The 20,696-nt window shown below is 42.2% G+C and overlaps 1 protein-coding gene across 1 annotated transcript in view; it reads left to right on the plus strand.

Annotated features, from left to right (window-relative positions):
* Positions 1-20,250, plus strand: part of LOC308120227 (ryanodine receptor 3) — a 153,843-nt gene extending 133,593 nt beyond the window's left edge. Inside the window, exons 74-101 of the mRNA XM_080480701.1 lie at positions 199-308; positions 610-661; positions 739-786; positions 896-995; positions 1,182-1,261; positions 1,345-1,421; positions 2,698-2,771; positions 4,288-4,368; positions 5,473-5,561; positions 5,639-5,767; positions 5,859-5,963; positions 7,995-8,076; positions 8,460-9,769; positions 9,848-9,906; positions 10,128-10,302; positions 10,386-10,472; positions 11,327-11,521; positions 12,020-12,150; positions 12,253-12,295; positions 12,399-12,526; positions 12,605-12,665; positions 12,739-12,885; positions 15,262-15,396; positions 15,478-15,634; positions 16,106-16,170; positions 17,878-17,978; positions 18,585-18,636; positions 19,176-20,250. Of these exons, the coding sequence (XP_080336827.1) occupies positions 199-308; positions 610-661; positions 739-786; positions 896-995; positions 1,182-1,261; positions 1,345-1,421; positions 2,698-2,771; positions 4,288-4,368; positions 5,473-5,561; positions 5,639-5,767; positions 5,859-5,963; positions 7,995-8,076; positions 8,460-9,769; positions 9,848-9,906; positions 10,128-10,302; positions 10,386-10,472; positions 11,327-11,521; positions 12,020-12,150; positions 12,253-12,295; positions 12,399-12,526; positions 12,605-12,665; positions 12,739-12,885; positions 15,262-15,396; positions 15,478-15,634; positions 16,106-16,170; positions 17,878-17,978; positions 18,585-18,636; positions 19,176-19,271 (3,969 nt within the window). The 3' untranslated portion in view covers positions 19,272-20,250. The remainder of the gene's footprint in view (positions 1-198; positions 309-609; positions 662-738; positions 787-895; positions 996-1,181; positions 1,262-1,344; positions 1,422-2,697; positions 2,772-4,287; positions 4,369-5,472; positions 5,562-5,638; positions 5,768-5,858; positions 5,964-7,994; positions 8,077-8,459; positions 9,770-9,847; positions 9,907-10,127; positions 10,303-10,385; positions 10,473-11,326; positions 11,522-12,019; positions 12,151-12,252; positions 12,296-12,398; positions 12,527-12,604; positions 12,666-12,738; positions 12,886-15,261; positions 15,397-15,477; positions 15,635-16,105; positions 16,171-17,877; positions 17,979-18,584; positions 18,637-19,175) is intronic.
* The last annotated feature ends 446 nt before the right edge of the window (positions 20,251-20,696 follow it).

A 20,696-nucleotide genomic window follows, 5' to 3' on the forward strand; every position in this document is an offset into this window, starting at 1 on the left:
TGTTTGTGTGAGTGTGTCGCCCGTGTAAATGTGGCTGTCACCCTGTCAATACATGTGAATGCGTTGCCTTTTCTGCATGGTATTTACTGCCCCTCCTTTTTTTTTTTTTTTTTTTAAGTCTTGTGGTACACATTTATTATTCTAGTACTTCACATAGCTTGATTTTGAGAGTTCATGCCTCTGGTGCCTCGTGTGCAGAAAACACAGCACAAAGTGGAGGAGGAGGAAGAGGAGGAGGTCAGGAAGCAGCCGGACCCTCTTCACCAGCTCATTCTGCATTTCAGCCACAATGCTCTGACTGAATGCAGGTAAACACACACACACACACACACACACACACACACACACACACACACACACACACACACACACACACACACACACACACACACACACCTTCCTGGCACCCGCACCGGCAGCTCCATCTGTGCTCCATAATTGTTCTGGCCTGCTTTTCAGCTAATGAAGAGAACATTAGGCTAAATCATAGCCACAGGAATTAAACCATACTTCAGGATTTTTCTCTATTTGTGAAGCTTCACCCTGAAACTTAATATGTACAGATGAGATGTGGAAATGATTCATTCATCGCAACACATTTTCTTTCAGCTCTCTGGAGGAGGATCCCTTGTATATTGCCTATGCAGATATGATGGCAAAGGTACTTCATATGTGTTATAAATTTCTCATGTGCTTTCCAGCAAGAACACAGTATTTCCCTTGAGTTTCCTGTTTCAGAGTTGTGCTGAAGGTGAAGAAGAGGAAGGAAAAGACAAAACCTTTGAGGTGCGTTTTTTTTTTATTTTTTTTAATTCCAGGAATATTTCTCAGCATTTTACCTCGTCTGGATCATATTATTAATATATTCTATATGTCTGTATATTATGACCTCCAGGAAAAGGAAATGGAGAAGCAGAAGATGCTGTATCAGCAGGCCAGACTGCACGATCGCGGCGCCGCAGAGATGGTGCTTCAAATGATCAGTGCCAGCAAAGGTATGGAAACCACTCTCACCTGTATAAAGCTTCTGGCAGTATGGCTGCTCGGGAGCATCCAGGCTCTTTATTAGTCCTTCTCTTGAAGTTTTAGACAGTCTGATTGTCCTTTCAGAGGTCGGCAGAGCAATAACTTTAATATGAACTGTCTATCGCTGCAATAACAGCCATTTTTGATTGCATCAGGTCGACTTGGGGTTGTCGTGACTTTCACCCTCAAACTGGGAATCTCCATCCTGAATGGAGGAAATATTCTGGTCCAGCAGGTACTGAGATCTCATCATAACACAGCGGTACCCCCTGTGCTTCAATCCTGATTCTTCTTCTGTTACTCGTTTGATCGTTTCAGAAAATGCTGGACTACCTGAAGGAAAAAAGAGACGTTGGCTTTTTTAAAAGTTTGTCTGGACTCATGATGTCATGCAGGTGATTCGATTTTTAGTTTGTACTGTTGTTTAAAGAGGTCGTCTGGAGATGTAAAGCTCAAGAATTCAGAAACAGTAAAAGTCCAACTGTGAATTAGAAACGTCCTGGTTGAGCATTAAATATTATGAAGAGCATCATAGATCACTCAAAACTGAAACACTTTTACATCTACATTGGGATTATTTTTAAATATGTCATGATTTTATCAGTATTTCTTGATGCACAATGATTTAAAATAGCATCCCACTAGAATATACTTCATTAAATATATAAACCCTAAGTTATAATAGAGGTACTTTTCTGTAATACATGTTACAACAGTGGAGCTAAATCATGTGTAGAAATGTTTTCACATAAATCCAGTGAGAAATTAATACAATTTAGAGATTTATTTAATCTAGAAATGGTAAAATATTTGTTCTTTTGTTCTTTTTTAATGTTTATCAAAAGATCTGTCCCTCGCTAGTGAACACCATCTCGACTACAGTCGATCGATAGATAGATCAAACTATTATTACATCCAAGTGGGAGGATTTTCTTTTCTTTTTTTCATATACAGTATGTAAATCTAAACACCCTCCTGTCTCTCTGCTTGTGTTTTGTGTTAAATATTCCCATCAACACCCAGAATGTGCAGCGATATAATCAACCATATTGTGGTTTATGATAATCTGATCCATATTGCTTTGTTTTCTTTTTTGCTGTTGTGATCTGAAAGCCCTCATTTCCATCGCGGGACTCACCAATCATTAGTGGCGCGAACACATTGTGAATAATTCATTGTTGATATACACAAACGTGTGTGCGAAGACGATATCTGTGTCTAACGAGATTTAGATGCGATCACTGCACCACGCTGGAATTCACTGAGCTCCTGAGAGCAACGCTTTCTCTCACAGACGTTTGTAGGAATAGTCTACACGCCGAGGTGCTTGATTTTATACGCCTGTGGTGATGGAAGCGATTGGAACAGCTGAATTCATTGATTTGGAGAGCTGAGCAAACACTTTCGGCAATACAGTGTGTCTCATCGCGCAAAGAGGGCAAAATCCACTTGTGAGAATAAAGCTAGAGGTCAGCAGGTCAAGAGGCATTTCCAGCTCCAAATTCTGCAACAGATGTACATTCTTTTTAATTCATTTAACTCTTGCACACACACACACACGCACACACACACACACACTCAAAGTGATCTACATATAGATTTACGGGCTTGATCGATTCATTTTGATGTGAAATGCTGCTGTCTCTGACCCGTGTCTTTCCTTTTCGCCAGCGTCCTCGACTTGAACGCTTTCGAGAGGCAAAACAAAGCTGAAGGTCTGGGGATGGTAACCGAAGAGGGATCAAGTGAGTGCGGATAATGCACGTTGGTAAAGTGTGCGAGAAGAGTTGTTTCTTCACAATGTGAGCGATTGATTTGTCCCCCTGCCCGGAGACCCTTAATCATGTTGATATAAAGAGCAATAAACGGCACGTCGGACAGTTTAATGTGACGCGGGACCAAACGAATTGCAAATCGATATATACTTTGTATCGTGGCTGAAAAATGGCATTATGGACAGAACCTCGATACCCAGAGTTCAGCAGTTTATTCGCTCCACGTCGGCACTAAATGCTGATGCACTGCAGATCTGAGAATATCTTTGTAAACTCACAATAAAACAAGAGTTTACAGCTTTTATCTTTTTTTTTTTTTTTTTTAAATGATTACAAAACTTCAGAGTTGTTAGTCGGGCAAATCATTTGCTTGGTAGTTTGTTGGTGTGCGAGTCCATCTCCATGTCATGTCTGGTGTCGTCACGTCATCCTGCAGGTAAACCTGTGCTACTGTATGTCTAAGTCCTGTCTGGGCCTCGTCTGCCACTTCAAAGCACCCACAGCCGCAAGATGCTTAGAACCTCACTTCTTAATCAGTGTTGAAACGGATGGGTTGCATACAGTATATGAATAGGTTTTTTTAATCATACATGATCATTTTCACCTCATAAGCTCAGGCATAAGTGATGGTAACTTAACACATAGTTTGAACCTGAAAACGACCTGCCCAGTGAGCAGAGTGTAACGTTTTGAACTGTTCTATATACCGCGTGTGAGTCTGTAAAGGTCTATTTAATAGTCCTCTCACTCTCTCCTGTTCGTACTCCTTTCTGATTGAATATCAATGTCTTCTCCTTTGCTTATGTCTGCTTTTGTTTTGTTTGTTTTTTCTTCTGATCATGTTTTTTATGTCATCGGTCGCAGTCAACGTGAGTGAGCGGGGTAAATACATGGTTCAGATTCTACTCATTCTAATGCAATGCTGACATTTTGATTGCACTTGGTTCAGCTCCTTCCTCCCTGTCCACCCCCTCTCCCCTCCCTTCCCCTCCCCTCCCCTCCTCTCCCCTGAATGCTATATAACCACCTTCTCTGTGCCATGGACTGAAGGAACGCATGCATGCCCCTTTGACATCTGGATAGATTGTTCAGTCCACTGTCAGGTGCCGCAAACTGACTCAAATCTCTCCACTCTTTTTGAAAGAAGTCAGTGCTTGTTATTTTGAGGATACTAACCAAGCGCGTAGCAAGACGTATATCTCCAAAGCTTTGTTTTGCACAAAAACAACAAAGCTTTGCTGGAATTAACAGAAGTCGAGAGTAATTTTCCCTTCCTAATGTGGACAAATTTTGCGGGATGATGCACTATAAGCTCGTGTTTGGGCTCCGAACACTCAATATAGTGCACATGATTTGATGAGTAGACCGCAGCTTTACGAGGTACTGAAAGCTATGCAAGCTCTGATGCCTGTACAGACATAAAACTGATGGCTTTCTGACCTTCCGATCAGCAAATTGGACGGTTAATCTGATCTCGTGTCCTCAGGTTCCAAGGTTCTGCAGAACGATGAGTTCACTAAGGATCTTTTTAGGTTTCTGCAGCTTCTCTGTGAGGGTCACAACAATGGTAAGTACATATACTCCACAGACGCCTAGCTCAGGGGTCTGCAACGTTTTCCGTCTGTCTTTCACCAAATTAAATTTTCCTGCAGCATCGATGCATCATTTCAAAAAGAAGTTCAGGTTTGTCAATGAGGAAATTACATTTTTCATGCAGTTGTACAGTAAAATGTGTCTTAAATGCTTCAGCTATCCATCGGGAGCGTCGTGCAGACACTGTTAGATTTGAACTCTCTCCGATCAGAAACCCAAATTTTCTCTAGTTTTCAATTCAATTCAATTCAGTGCAATGTTATTTCTATAGTGTCAAATACAACACGGTCATTTCAAAGCACCTTTACAGAGAAAAACACAATCGTTCCAATGTTTTGCTCTGATATGCCTAAAATGTGCTTCATGTTCCATTGATAGCATTAAAGGTTTCCACTTGAGAACTGCTTACATTTTATGACTGCCTTTGTGTTTAATCAGTTCCTCCTCAGTCATGCAATCCAGCATCATTGGCAAATGAGTCTGTGCACATTGATTTAAACTCTATATTTCACTATATTTCCTTTTTTTCCCCCTTAATATTATCTGCAGGTTACAAAGTAGGAACATGTGAGGCATTAATTTCTATGCTCTCAATTAAAATTAAAAATAAATGTTCAGGAACATGTTTATTGTAATGATGTACCAGAGAGGCCATATAGCAGACATGGCCCCCACATGGGTGTCAAACTGATCTCTCTGTGACCAATTTCCAATCATAGTGATGCAAAGAAGGAAAGTCAAAAACCAAATTTGAACCTAACATCAGTTGTAATTATCAAAGAAACAGTACATTTCATGACAGAAATGATAAAATGCCTACATTTCTATTAAATAAGCTTAATTTACAGCTACTAGTTTAGCTATTTATATCCAATCAGTGGCCCCAATCATCATTCATTGTTAAAAAGTCCATTATAGTTTGGCTCTGTGATAGGTTAAACAAGTTGTATGATGAAATTTGCCCATCCCTGCCGTAAAGCCACAGGTTGCAGACCCTTGCTCCAGCTGCTTTCCTTTAAATAACACCCATCACAATGTTTAAATATGTGGATTTGCTACAAATCTGTAAATGTTTTAGATTTCCAGAACTTCCTGAGAACTCAGACAGGAAACACGACGACGGTCAATATCATCATCAGTACTGTGGACTACCTGCTGAGACTCCAGGTATCACCCCGCTGCTGGTAGAGCCCCCACTCTGATCAGATATGTACCGGTAGATTAAAAACTTGTTCTTCTGTCAGGAATCCATCAGCGATTTCTACTGGTACTACTCTGGGAAGGACATCATTGACGAGGCAGGTCAGAGGAACTTCTCCAAAGCTCTCGCTGTGGCCAAACAAGTGTTCAACTCCTTAACGGAGTACATTCAGGTACATTACGACAGGACACTGCTGAACCACCGGTAACTCCTTAAATATCCCCATGTTTTTGTGAAATTTCTCTGTGAACTGTGTACTGCAGGGTCCGTGCATAGGGAATCAGCAGAGTCTGGCTCACAGCAGGCTGTGGGATGCAGTGGTGGGATTTCTGCACGTCTTTGCCAACATGCAGATGAAATTATCTCAGGTATGTACTTTACGTCCACAAATGGATCAACAGGCAATGAAATGCATAGATATTCTCACGTTATGCTTTGAATATACGCTTACAGTATAGTCTTGCATTAAAGCTTATTTGATGTTTTAGTAAAATAATTACCAGATTTACACTCAACCAAAATATGTCTTCGACGTTTGTTGAATGTCGGGCTCTAACCTTGATGATTGAGAGCTGATCATTTATAGAATATCACTTGATGGAAATTAATCTGCTCCATGTGTTTTGCTCCAGGAATACATTTTGGAGAGACTTTTAGTTCATATGAAGGATATGAGCGCCATTACTATTCAGTAGAAGTAATTATATCCCCATAAATCACACATTTGCTTTGTGTATTCTAAATATATTATCTATCTTGTGTTTCTCAGGAATAAATATCATGTCTTTGATGGATTCCATATAATTTTACAACCTGATATTGGTTTTGTTACCCATTGAGTAACTTTTTCTAAAGGCATCAAGTTGAAATTCAAAACAATATAATGTAGAATATATTTACATACATTACTCTATTTCTATGTGTATATTTACTTATATATTTATCTAATTATCTATTGATATATAAATAGACTGTTCTCTGTGTGCAACTATACTCTTTTCCACTATTCCGTGCAATGTGAAACTGCTGCTGTGATGACCATATTTCCCCTTGTGGGATTATTAATAAAGTCTGATTAAATTAAATTAAATCTACATTCATGTCCACATTGTAATTATTGATAGAACTTGCAAACAATGACTTTCCTGCATGTATTGAGCTGATATTGCATTCCATCAATATATAGGCATCCCCTCATATTTGATGCTACATGGATGCTAGAAATTATTTATATTCTGCGTTCATGCAATTTCTTGTGTCATAATTGATGAGCAGAAATATTTAGAATATTTAGACTTTGATGTTTATTATTTCAAGGAATACGTGGTGTACCATTAATCCAGTTGTTTTCTTATTGAGCAGACAAATGTTGTTTAGATGTGATATTTTCTTCACTTCAGGAAGCTGTTCAAAAGTGTTGTAGTCATTAGTACTATCACCTCAGTCAAAATATGATTGGGAAAGTCCAAACTCGGTTTATCTATTGTAGGCTTGTCAAACACATTTTAGTTCAGGGGCCACAAACAGCCCAATTTAATCCTGAGTGAGTAAAAAAGTGGCATAATAATCTTAAAATGTTAACTTTTTAAAAGATTTTCTTTGTTGTGATGCCATGGAGACCTTTAAAAAAGATGTTTTTGCAAAACCAAACAATTAGGACTGAAAATTGCTACAATTTCTACATTGAGACAATTTCAATGATACCGAACAAACAGTTTTTGCATCATTTATAATACTATTTCAGCTTATTTAAGTGTAAATAATAGGTTACATCCTGTCAATAAACCATATAAATCCTATGTCAATTTAGAATCTGAGTACTTCATCACCTCTGCTCTTCCATCTGCCACCACTAGAGGTCTCTGCAGGCTGCAGGATGAACTTGGACTGCTGCACTAAAGTTACAGATGTCATACCTACACAGCTCTGTGATAGATTACTCCATCTCTGATGTGCCCAATAAGCCAGCTGTGGGAATAGATCCAGCCACCCAACATTATCTCACGGTCATCACAAAGGGCTGAGTGATAGTCAGAGCCAGAATGAAGGCGGACTGAGGTGGAGGGCTTGGAATTTAGTGTCGGAGAGCACCTCAGATTTATGGCATGTTTAATACAGGCTCCACGGAGACCCTAAATTAGTCAGACCGACCTTGCCGTCTGCTAGGAGACAGTACAATAACACCAGCCCTGGTGCTGATGGATGGGTGTTACCTAAAAGGACCTTCGGGGCCCCATCAGGGCCGCCGCTGGGCGCCACCATGAGACACAGCCTTGATCTTTTCATGTTCAACTCTGGGATATTACAAAAAGTGACAGCACTCTTACAAGGAGGGGGTCTGAGGCCTGCGTGATGTAAAGTAATGACTCACAAGGTTTCTCTTGCTTCTCTGCTAACAGGACTCCAGTCAGATTGAATTATTGAAGGAGCTACTGGACCTGCAGCAGGACATGATCGTCATGATGCTCTCTCTACTCGAAGGTCTCATTTAGACATCAGCAGCAGTGATTGAAACGTGTCTCTTCAGACTTTCTTCAAAGAGTTTGTGTTGTTTGCCTGGTGTTTACACGACAACGCTTTGAAGTGATAACGCAAAACTTTTGATGGGTTTTTCGGGGGGTTCTCTGTGCACTTGTGTGTCGGTTCATTACAAAGACAAACAGCTCCAACTCGTGGCCTCTCATGCTCGCTACATCCTTTTCAGTGTTTTGGCCATTTCCTTGTCAACAGACATCGTTTTCAAAACATTGTCATGTAAACGTGAAACTTTCCTGAAACGACAACACAAGAAAGATGCGTTTTGACTTGAAACGTCGTGTAAACGACGCCTCAATCTGCTTCTGACAAACTCTGTTGCTTTGCAGGCAATGTTGTCAATGGAACAATCGGAAAACAGATGGTGGACACTCTGGTGGAATCTTCCAGTAATGTGGAGATGATTTTGAAGTTTTTCGACATGTTCCTGAAGTTGAAGGACTTGACGACTTCAGACAGCTTCAGGGAGTATGACCACGAGACCAAAGGGGTCATCTCGAAGAAGGACTTCCAGAAGTCTATGGAGAACCAGAAGCAGTACTCCCAGTCTGAGATCGAGTTTCTCCTCTCCTGTGCCGAGGCCGACGAGAACGACATGTTCAGCTACGAGCAGTTCGTGGAGAGATTTCACGAACCGGCAAAAGACATCGGCTTCAACGTGGCCGTGTTGCTAACCAATCTCTCGGAGCACATGCCTCACGACGCCCGCCTCTCCACGTTCCTCGACCTGGCTGAGAGCGTTCTCAGCTACTTCGAACCCTTTTTGGGTCGGATCGAGATCATGGGCGGAGCCAAACGCATCGAGAGGGTTTACTTCGAGATCAGCGAGTCGAGTCGCACGCAGTGGGAAAAGCCTCAGGTGAAGGAGTCCAAGCGGCAGTTCATCTTCGACGTGGTCAACGAGGGCGGGGAGAGCGAGAAGATGGAACTGTTTGTCAACTTCTGCGAGGACACCATCTTCGAGATGCAGCTGGCCTCGCAGATTTCGGAACCGGACCCGGTCGAGCGTCCCGAGGAGGAGGACGACAGCCAGAGCGTGGCGGAGAGCCAAGAAGAGGAAGAGGAGGAGAGCGTGATGATGGAGTCGTCCTCTGCGTTTACAATCGCCTGCATCTCCATGAGAAAGAGTCTCTGTCACTTCCGCCAGATGCTCACGCTGAAGAGCATGAGGCGACAGTACCGGAAGTTCAGGAAGATGAGCGTGAGGGAGTTGGTGCGAGGCTTCTTCTCCTTCTTTTGGATGATCATCACAGGTCTCTTCCACTTCGTCTACAGCCTTGTGTGGGGTTTCTTTCACATCTTGTGGACCACGATGTTTGGGGGGGGCCTCGTTGAAGGTGCCAAGAACATGAAAGTGACGGACATCTTGGGAAACATGCCCGATCCAACGCAGTTCGGGATTCACGGAGACGTGTTGGAAACGGAGAAGATGGAGGCCAGCGAGGCGTCCGCGTTGGCGGAGATGGGTCAGATGGCTCAGGGGGAGGTGGCGGAGGCGGACCTGATGGCCGAGCTGCTCAACATACAACCCAAGAAGGAGGGCAAGCATGGGACTGAGCCCGGCTTGGGGGATGTTTCCGAGGTGGTGGTGGGCGACGCTCCATCCATCGCCAGCGCGGTCAAACAGAAAAAGGCTCAGGTCGGTCACTCTGTTCACGTGGACTAATCACCTGTACTGTGTTGATTGTCAATGGTAAAATATTTCTTTTGGGTTTAGATGGCTGCGAAGAAAAGGGCGGTAAACGGAGAATACAAATCTGATTCAGAGAAAGGAGAGTAAGTGCTATTGTTAAACATTCTTGGTTGTAGTACATCAGGTACAATGCGACTGATAGACTTATATTATAGTTTCTACAGTACTCTCTCTTTGAGTGCATGCAGATGGGCATTAACTTTAAGAATTGTAGGATATACATCTAAAAGTGGGATCAATAAGTACGTTCATGTACAGTATGTGTCTGTGTACAACGTATATGACTCAGACGTTCCGTTTGCAGTTCAGAAGATGGTGAGAAGAAGGACCATGACAAAGCCAAAGATGAAGCCCCACCAGACCCCCCAGTGAAGGAGAAGAAAGCCCCAAAGAAGCGGCTCGGCCCGAGGAAAGAACCGCCAGAGGCCTTCATGGCCAGTTTCTTTGCTGGCTTGGAAATATATCAGACGAAGATGCTGGTCGGTAGTCTTCACATGGAAACCAATAAATCCACTGATAGACACATATAAACCCATCATTAACAGTTATCAATGTTTCACAGAACTACCTGGCGAGAAACTTCTACAACCTCCGCTTCCTGGCTCTTTTTGTTGCCTTTGCTATCAACTTCATTCTCCTCTTCTATAAAGTAAGTTTGCGGCCGAATTATTACAATTTATTCATATGATGCTGATTATGACATAGACTTCACATGCAATCCACATAAAAAGGTAACACAGCTACATACAATATTATATGCTACTTGAAGTTGAAGTTAAAGGATAGTAGATGAGAAAAAGAACGGACAGAGACCAACAAACAAAGATGTTGACGTCAGATGGCAAAATAACCAACACATTTCTCTTTTTGTAGAATGCAATAGTGACATGTGAGTGTATGAGTGAAGAGTGACAAGAAACTCTTCAAGAAGGTCTCCTCCTACCTTGAACCGATAAGCTAAGAAAATACCCAGGCTGCTATGTGCCAGTCGTGAAAAGTTTATCTTTAAGATGAACTTCTAGTTCGGCAAGTTAATCAGTATCATCTGGTTGCATACATAAGTAGATGTGTGTTTCATCCGCATTGCTCTTCAAGTTAATTCTATTTTCTACAGGAAGCATGTGTAATGTCAAAAGTATGGGTCCTAACACAGAACCATGTGGAACTCCACGTTTAACTTTAGTCTGAGCTGAAGAGTCATTAACATGACCAAAGTGGAACTTTTCTGATCAATTTAATTTAAACCTTTTTTGTGCTGTAACCTTAACCCCAGTGAAATGTTCCGGTCTCTGTAGTAGGACGTTAGGCTCAATAGTATCGAATTAACTCAACTGGAGACTTTAAAACTTTATGTGAATCTGATAATAACCAGTCCATTATAGAAATCTTTTTAGCACTTCCCAGCTGAAAGAGGTCAGTCCTGCAGACCTGCTTCATTGTTGGTGCTAAATTATGTTTGTGGGGTTCTTGTTTAGATTTTAAAGACCGTTTTTGGTTTTTCAGGTGACGGGCGATTACTCAGACGATGAAGACCCCTGGAATGGTCGAGGCAGAGTTGGTGAGGAGGAAGATGAAGGAGCCCTTGAGTACTTTGTCCTGCAGGAGAGCACGGGTTACATGGCTCCAACTCTTCGCTGCCTGGCGATACTGCACACCATCATATCCTTCCTGTGTGTTGTGGGATATTACTACCTGAAGGTACAGTAACATCCACTGGTAATTATACAGTTTTGGCCTTAATTAGTTCTATTATTAGCATATATTTATATATATAAACATATATGTTTTCTTGCATCGAATAATTAGCCACATGCAAACATAATTTAAATATTGTCTTTAACTAGATGCACAAGTTATCTTATCTTATGTACTGAAGATGGGTGCTGCTGACGTCTTCTACGATCTCACACTGACACAAAAAGTGCGGCTGATTGTGAAAAATTATAATTAATCATAGAGTAGAACAAATATCTTATTAGACTAGTATGTTGACATGCAAAGAATGAGTGCATAGAAGCATCATTTATCGTAAATATTGATATTGCAGTGGCAGTAAGCTTGCAATTTCACCTGCAGACATCAAACCAACCAATAGTGAGTGTAGAAACTGGAAATTGAATTAGTAGTATTAGTAGTTGTGACTGATTAGAAGCAGCAGATCGTCATCCATGTTGAATCTATTCCTCTTTGCAAAAGGTGCCGCTTGTGGTCTTCAAACGTGAGAAGGAGATAGCCAGGAAGCTGGAGTTTGCCGGCCTCTACATCACCGAGCAGCCGTCAGATGACGACATTAAAGGACAGTGGGACCGGCTGGTCATCAACACCCCGTGAGTCAGCTATACACAAAACTCTCTTAATTTTCTACAAACAAAACGTTTCATCTGCTATCTGTGCTGTTTTTTTTTTTGTTTTTTTTTTTTACTTATCAGCTCTTTTCCCAACAACTACTGGGACAAATTTGTCAAGCGCAAAGTAAGTGTCTTAAAAAAAATAGGTTTAATCTGTAATGCACACAGATTGTGAATTAAATCTGCTCGCTCTCGACTAAATGTCACCCTCTTCCTGCTGTCTGTAGGTGATAAAAAAGTATGGAGACCTCTACGGAGCGGAGAGGATAGCAGAGCTGCTTGGGTTGGACAAGAGCGCGCTGGATTTCAACCCCACTGAGGAAACTGTTGCCAAGGAGGCCTCGCTGGTGTCGTGGTGAGCGACTCAAGAGCGATAAAGAGCAAAGGATGGAGTTCAAATGGGGAAAATCTGAGGCAACTTTTCTTTTTCCAGGTTGAGTTCAATTGACACGAAGTACCAAGTTTGGAAATTGGGGGTGGTCATCACAGACAATGTAAGTTTGATGATGATTTAAGGTTTGTGGTTTGACATGGCGATGGCTGATATCGGCTCTGCTTCTTCTCCAGTCCTTCCTGTACCTGGTCTGGTACACCACCATGTCCATCCTTGGCCACTACAACAACTTCTTCTTCGCCGCCCACCTGCTGGACATCGCCATGGGCTTCAAGACCCTCCGGACCATCCTCTCCTCTGTCACACACAACGGCAAACAGGTCGGTGGTGGAGGATGCAGGTCTTCTTCCAGACAGTAGGGGTCAGCGTGGAGTTAAAGCGCCACATCATGTCTGTTGATTCAGTGTTTAAATGTCATCAGTGCAGCACAGACGTGCAGGAACTGTCAATCAAAGTCTGGCGTGCCTCTCTCCCTGTTGTCAAGTCTATTTTCAGCATTGTCACATTGCGATGCTGGCAAAGTAAATCAAATTTCAATCAGCTGTAAATGTCAGCTCAAATGCTAATTGTGATCGATCTGTGGTTCCAGCTGATTATCGCAGGAGAAGAAACAAAAAGAAAACTCCATCATGACGCTGTGACCTGCAGCTTTCCTGTATTTTAATCTCGATTTATAATTACAAGGAAGCTCATGGCTTTAATTAGACATTTTTCCGACCTCATCGTTGCCATTGGTGCACTTATTAATAAAATGGGATTTGAGCCTCCATGCATCTAAACCAGGGGTGTCAAACATAAAGCTCATGGGCCAAAACAGGCCACACAAGAGGACTCAGTGTGGGCCACTAAACCACCAAGCAGATGGACATGGATAATGCAACAGCTATAGGACAAGTCTTTTTTTGACATTTTAGTGTATTTTGCACCAAGACATTTCATAAACATTGTCTTTATGTTGAGATTGTAGTCTGCAGTAATGCACCACTGATCCAAACAGTATCACACATTCAATGTCTAATAATGTCTTGCATACAGCATTGAAGTTATTAATGAAACATTTGCCAAGGATGCTATTTGTAAAATGGATATTTATCATTAAGTTGTATAAAAACTGGAATTGTCCGCTTTATATTCATTTTTACATTAATAACTATTTCAAAATTTTGGGGTTTTGATTAAATGAATATTGTTTTTGATGCTACTTTCTATATTTCTGTCACGATGTACAATCAATAATTTGATTATTTGTATTCTCATTATGAATCACGCCCTGCGAGTTTAAAGTCACAACGACTTACCAAGTGATTGCCACAGAGAATAGTTAGTTTATTTTACTTTAACAATGGATCTTTAAGAATAGATGGTTATTAACAATTATGACAAGGAGAGAGGATGAAGAGGCTAAAAAAAAGTTTGAATATCTCAGATTGAGTGGAAATACAGTCGTAAAACTACAGTAACATCTGACAATATACAAAACAATTAAATCGAGCAGCAGGAAGTTAGACAGTAAAATGTTACATGTGTTGCTGCAGATCTTCATTGTAGAGACCTTAAATTCTGACTTGTACATGAAATTATTCACTTTTAATGTCTTCTATATTTTATTCCAGCTTGTGGGGCAACACTTGCGTCATTGCGAAACTGTCTTGGGAGCCTTTCTGTGTGGAGTTTGCATGTTCTCCCTATTAAATTGCTTGTGTGAGGGAAAACCAGCTCACACAGTCCACCAACATGTGTTTGAGGTTATTTCTTGACTCTGACAGCATGTCCAGGCCTTCCTCCGCCATCGCCCAGCCAGAACAGCCTCCCACCGCCTTAAGTTGGATAAAGCTGTCCAAAGATGAACAGATGGACACAAACTATGCTCAAGAATCAATAAGGAGTGACAATCCTCAGGAGATGTGGCGAACGACTCGTGTTAAATCACAGCCCGGGGTTAGCTGAGGCCGGTCCTCCAGGTAGCTGACTGAAAGCCCCTCCAATCAGAGCCGAGGCCGAGGTTGGCGACGCTCCCAGACACCCGCAGCGTGACGGCGGCGGCACGGGAAAAATATATGCAAAAAGAAAAAGGAACATTGGAGTTACAGACCAGAGACCCCAACATTCATCTTCTGTGTGACAAGCAAGAGTGCCCTCTATTAAATCTCGTTTTGATTACAAGTCTGGGCGCCTCTGGAGCAAGAGAGAAGGATTGGAGATGTGAGGACGCGCGCACGCACAGACATGGAGCTGAAATGCACCGAGTGTCCTTTGACATTTGAGTTCGAAAGGCTGAAATGAGTTCAGCGCTTGTCGTGTGACCGGCTGGAGGCACAAATGAGAACAGTAAGGTCACCTCGGTCTCTGAGGGAGGATTTACCAGGAGGAACCGCAGACTCCTCCCACAGTCGTTCTGTGCGTTTGCAGCCACTTTTAGCTTCAACTGGAAATTAGCCTCTGGGTGGAGGTCGATTTAAAAAAAAAAGAATAAAAAATTTACATTTATTGGAACAATCATAGTAATCTTTCATTCCTCGCACGCATTTGAACTTTTCCGTTGCCAGTAGCGATCCAGTTGCTTTCCCGGGGGAGAGTTTTGCCTTGTGCAGAAAACAAATGAGGGCCGGCAGCTCTGCTCCTGCTGTTTCCATCCAGAACATAAATATCTGAGAAGGTTGTTTATTCTCTCTCTCTCTCTCTCTCTCTCTCTGTAGCTGGTGCTGACGGTGGGCCTGCTGGCAGTTGTGGTCTATCTCTACACGGTGGTGGCCTTCAACTTCTTCAGGAAGTTCTACAACAAGAGCGAGGACGACGACGAGCCGGACATGAAGTGTGACGACATGATGACGGTAAAAGCCTGAAGAGGCCCTTTGTTGACGCAAAGTTGGACTCTGGTTCTTTTGGTGAGCGGACCCGTCCTGTTTCCACAGTGTTACCTGTTCCACATGTACGTGGGCGTGAGAGCGGGAGGAGGCATCGGGGATGAGATCGAGGACCCGGCCGGCGACCCCTACGAGCTCTACCGCATCCTGTTTGACATCACCTTCTTCTTCTTTGTCATTGTCATCCTGCTGGCCATTATCCAGGGTGAGTTGACGGTTCGATTTCTGACAGCCTGCATGCTGAAGCCTGCAGAAATCATGTGCTCTGATAAACAGGCTTTGGCCAAAGTCAGCATGATTATCTATTTGTATTGTTAAAAAAATGTATAAAGTATTTAATTATAATCCCAATTTCCCTCTGGGATTAATGAAGTATTTGCACGCTATTCTAAAAGAAACTGCAGCAGAGATTATATAAAAACATGAATTTGAACATTTCAATGCATTTTGCAGCAGCCAAAATGGTAATAAATGGCATATTAATCAATTTGAAGACCATTTTTCTTTCAAACTTTAACTTAAACAGGTTATATGTTGACAATTTCCTAATTTATTCATATTTCAAACGTTTTAAAGGATCATATCTAACGCGGTCCTTGCCCGATCTTCCAGGAGTTAGTTTACAGTGGGATTACAGTACGTGTGCTCTGATGACGGTAATTCCCCGTGGTTGCAGGCTTGATCATTGATGCCTTCGGAGAGCTGCGAGACCAGCAGGAGCAAGTCAAAGAGGACATGGAGGTGAGAGGCTCTTTCATTCTCACCCGCGCTCCCGGTGGGGAGGCAGGAGCCGCTTCAGGCTGCAGCAGGGGTGAAATGAAGAGGGGAAGTTTATCAGCGACTGGGAAATCAAACGATTGGAGGAAGTTTCTGAATGCACTGTGGTGACTGTTGTGTGTGTATGTGAACAAAAACTATCCTCGTCTCAGGAGAAGCTCACAAGTGGTCCAATCCTAAAAATATTAACGGAATCTTAGGATGTGGTGTCAATCAGATGTTTAATCCTTTTATTTCCTACATGTAAACGTCAGACGTTACCTGTTTAAGAGTTTTTCACTGACATGAAATTATATTGACATGTTTTTACTTAAAGAGCTGGTACGTTTTTTTTTTATGTCAGAGGTGTCATTCACTCACACTTTTACAACATAACTGAATGACATAAATTTGAACCAATCAGCGCAGTTTGATGTCGGTGGTGTAGGGCGATGTTTAAATCACCCGTCAGCAGCCTTGCTTTGTCGTTGGATAAAGTCAGCTGTGGTTTGTTCTTGCACGTTTCTACGAGATGTCGCGATGGCGATAACCCACAGAGTGAACTCTGTAACAACGCTTCTAATTTACCTGTTTGAAAAGGAGACATGTTTACCGAAAAGCTGCAGGTCACGTTCGACTTTCTTCATTACAGCTATTTTTTAAAAGCACAAACAAACAGAAACGTGTTCAGAATGTAGCAACTGTGTACATGTTTTGTTAATGGTTTCAAGATGTTTAGATATGCTCATGGTCTTTCATGACCTTATAAAAGCAACACAGTTTATTCTGCAAGTCGTCTTTTAATCACAATCCTAAAATGCTGTGAAGGATTGATTGATGTGTTGGATGAAAATATACCTGAGGTTGACTTTAGTTTTCACTGAACTCAGCCCCATAACACATTCATTTTCTAAAAGGAACGAATGAAGCATCTGCTTGTATTTCCTTTGTGTTTACTACAATAACGAACCAGTGCTTGTTGTAATGCGCTTTATAAACGCGCTGTATTTAAATTCACACTAATCATGGCTGAAATTGAAGTATGATGAAGAGCTCCGTCCCGGAAAATGTACCTCCAGCCGGCCCCGAGGTTAAGGTCTGGACTCTGGTAGCCAATCCGTGTGTCGGATGCTCTCTGAAACACTCTGGCACAATTTGAGCTTGATGAATCCTGGAATTGTTATCTTGGAAAATGCCCATGCCATCAGGGAAGTATAAATGTAGGGAATAACCTTGGTCATCCATATATTCAGGTAATCAGCTGATTGACTTCCTTGTTTGGGCAGATAATGACGCTGAACCTCGACCTGACCTTTATCATCTGCCTCTCCTCTTACCCCGGTACACCCATCACTCTGGAACAGACCATATTACCTTCTTCCAGAGCTCCAGAGTCCAATCCTCATGCTCTCTCTCTCAAAACTGAAGCCTTTTTATTAAAAAAAAAAAAAGCAATTAGCGATCATAGGTTTCTTTTGGCTGAAAGACAATCGTCCATCCAGTGATTAACCAACAGGAGGCTCTTATCTAGTTGCTTAGTTAAATGTTTTATCTTAATAATGTGAAAGAATTGCCTTTTCTATTACTTTTGAAAAAAGAAAAAGAAAAAGCAAACTCTTGATGACGGCAGTTTTACAGAAAAAAAATAAAATCAATGCACTTTAATCTGGTGTTCACTTTTCCTTCCCTCAGACCAAGTGTTTCATTTGTGGGATTGGTAACGATTACTTCGACACGACGCCCCACGGCTTCGAGACCCACACCTTACAAGAGCACAATTTGGCCAACTACCTGTGAGTATGTGGCCTCCAGGCCTTTCAGGTCGGCTCTGTCATGTTTCCATCACAGACAGGTCCGCGGTTACTCCTGCCACCAACACACATCCACTCCTCATCGGGCAGAATTAGCGGCAAAGTCAGTAGTCGCTGCGCTGATCCCCTTCAGGTATTGTTCCCATCTCCCTCTGTGGGTTTATTCCCTCGCTTTTCCACTCTGTCTGAGGAATGACCAGCAACAATGGGAGTTCCGAGTCTGTTTCCCCTCACAGTGAGCTGGCCGGAGGACACCAGAGCGCCCTCATTATGTAGCTTCATCACCATTTAATGCCATGAACTTTACAGAAAAATAGGTTTAGCGATAGCGTGTTCTCAAACAGTATACATGGTGGCTTGACATGCTGGGACGCCTGTAGAGATACGGCGGCCCGCTGCCATTCACCGTGGAGTCTTAGGAAACAACAGGTGATTTGGGGATGTGGGTGGTGAAGCTTGTGTATCACAGAATGACATTTCTGAGAATATGGTGCAGAAATCCAGCGTGCGTCATCCCCCCCAAAAAATGATCTTGTTTTCCTGTGACCTTCTTCCTTTTTATCTCACCGGTTTGACTTTTTCTTAAAGGTTTTTCTTGATGTACCTTATCAACAAGGATGAGACGGAGCACACCGGCCAGGTGGAGTATCGTTTCCCTAAAGCCCCACTTACACAACCACGTTTGAAGGATAATGCTTATTTTTTATTGTTTCAGAAAAGTTTGAAACTCTGAAAAATGATTAGCGCCGTCAGTTGTTTCCACGGAGACTGAGTCGGAGCTTTTCCGAAAAGTTCCACCTTGGGAGCTTTTTTTTTCCTCCCGAAACTCTGACCTCCGTTGTCAGTAAACACGTTCATAACACAACAAAAGTTTTCCATTTTCACTTGAAAACGGAACAACTTTCCGTGATGACGTTCAATCCAAATCAGTGAAATTTAGCTTTAATGTGCTGTTAAAGCCGATTCAAGTTTGTTGCTGAACAATAAACTCTTGAACAGAGTCATGAACAGAGAGTCTGCTGGTCGCAAAGTCACTGATACTCTGAGCAATATTTGAGAAGATGACTTTGTACTTTCACTTATAATTGCGTACAAGCACAGTACGAATGGTTGCGCTGAGCGAGGTCTGAAGTAGAGGTAGAAGTAGTTTTAATACGAACTCTTCTTGACTCTCTCCAGGAGTCTTATGTGTGGAAGATGTATCAGGAGCGCTGCTGGGATTTCTTCCCAGCCGGAGACTGCTTCCGCAAACAATACGAAGATCAGCTGGGATAATGCCGACGCGTCATCTTTACCTCCTCAATGAGCTGCTGGAGCATGTAGTCCTACATGCAGCTGCTGGACGACAACACAAACACGCACACACACACACACACACGCACACAAACACACACACACACACCCACACACTTCCCAGCATAGCTATGAACTGGTCTGTGTACGAACTGTTTTTTTTTTTCTTATGTCGTACCTGCGTCAGTACAGTACTGGTCTACGAAGAAATGACCTGTGACGTGCTCGGACATTTTGGTTTCCTTCTTTGACAGCGTGTCGCCTTTTCCTCCACGTAACCCTCAAAATCATTGCACAATTTTTTTCCTTTTTCTTTTTGGTCTTTTTTCTGAGAAACACGGGGGTTACGTGGGGGGTAATAGGACAACACGACGGTCGTTATTATGCACAATGTATGAATGTTGTACTTGAGACTTAATGCCAAAAGACAAGCAGAGGAGTGTAGTAGTGTAGTGTGCAGAAATGTGGTTTGAAGAAGAGTTGTTTTGTTTTTTTCCAGATGTTGTGACATTGCATATCGAGATGACGTTTCTAGAAAGAAGTGGCAAAAAAAAGTTTATTATGTAGGGTTTAAAAAGAAAAATGCCTAAATTTCTTCATGAAGTGCCTTACAGTACTGTAACTACATTACAATCGAGCTATGCAAAACAGATTTTGGTTTTCTTTATTGTATGTAAGTACAGTAGTTTCCCCCCCGGAGCAGTGACGCGTCGCTGTCCAGATCTGTCGTTTGTGGCTGAACGTTTTCACCGGAACACGGTCGAACAAAGAGCATCGGGATGATTTATTTTGTTGCTGAATGCAGCATAACTGCAAATGTTCGAGAAACTCCTTGTCAAAACGACACAACAGAATTTACTGAACACCTTCAGACCAGAACAACAACAACAACAACAAAAATGCTATTGTATGGCCATTTGTATGTACTAGCTTTGCTGATCTGTGCATTTCTTTTGATGGGAAAAAAAATAAAAATAAAAGAAATCATGCAAGAAATACGGATGTGTGCACACTTCTTTCTAATCTGTTCACCTTTCATCCTGTGCCCTCTAAATACTGGGGCTGTCGTTTCCATGGTGACAGAAGGTGGAGTTTTCATGGTTGCACAAGAGGCGAGGCTTCCATTGAAGAGGTGGAGGTTCCACGGCAGGAGGATGGAGCTTCTCCCTGAGCATGTCTTAAATCACCATCCAAATCATTTCAACTCAAACGGGAGCACCACGTGATTGAAGGATCAACTAACTATTTTGTAATTGACTACATGGAGTCGCTCGTAAGATTTGACTTATTTTGTCTTTCATTTCACCGTTTCTTTACAGTGTGTATTTCATGGTAAAACTGCAAATATGTGGAATAAGACATTGACATTGTCCCCTTGACTGAAACCAGCTGAACTGATCAAACCTG

This window comes from Lipophrys pholis (assembly GCF_963383615.2).
Source record: "Lipophrys pholis genome assembly, chromosome: 14".
NCBI classification, from domain to species: domain Eukaryota; kingdom Metazoa; phylum Chordata; class Actinopteri; order Blenniiformes; family Blenniidae; genus Lipophrys; species Lipophrys pholis.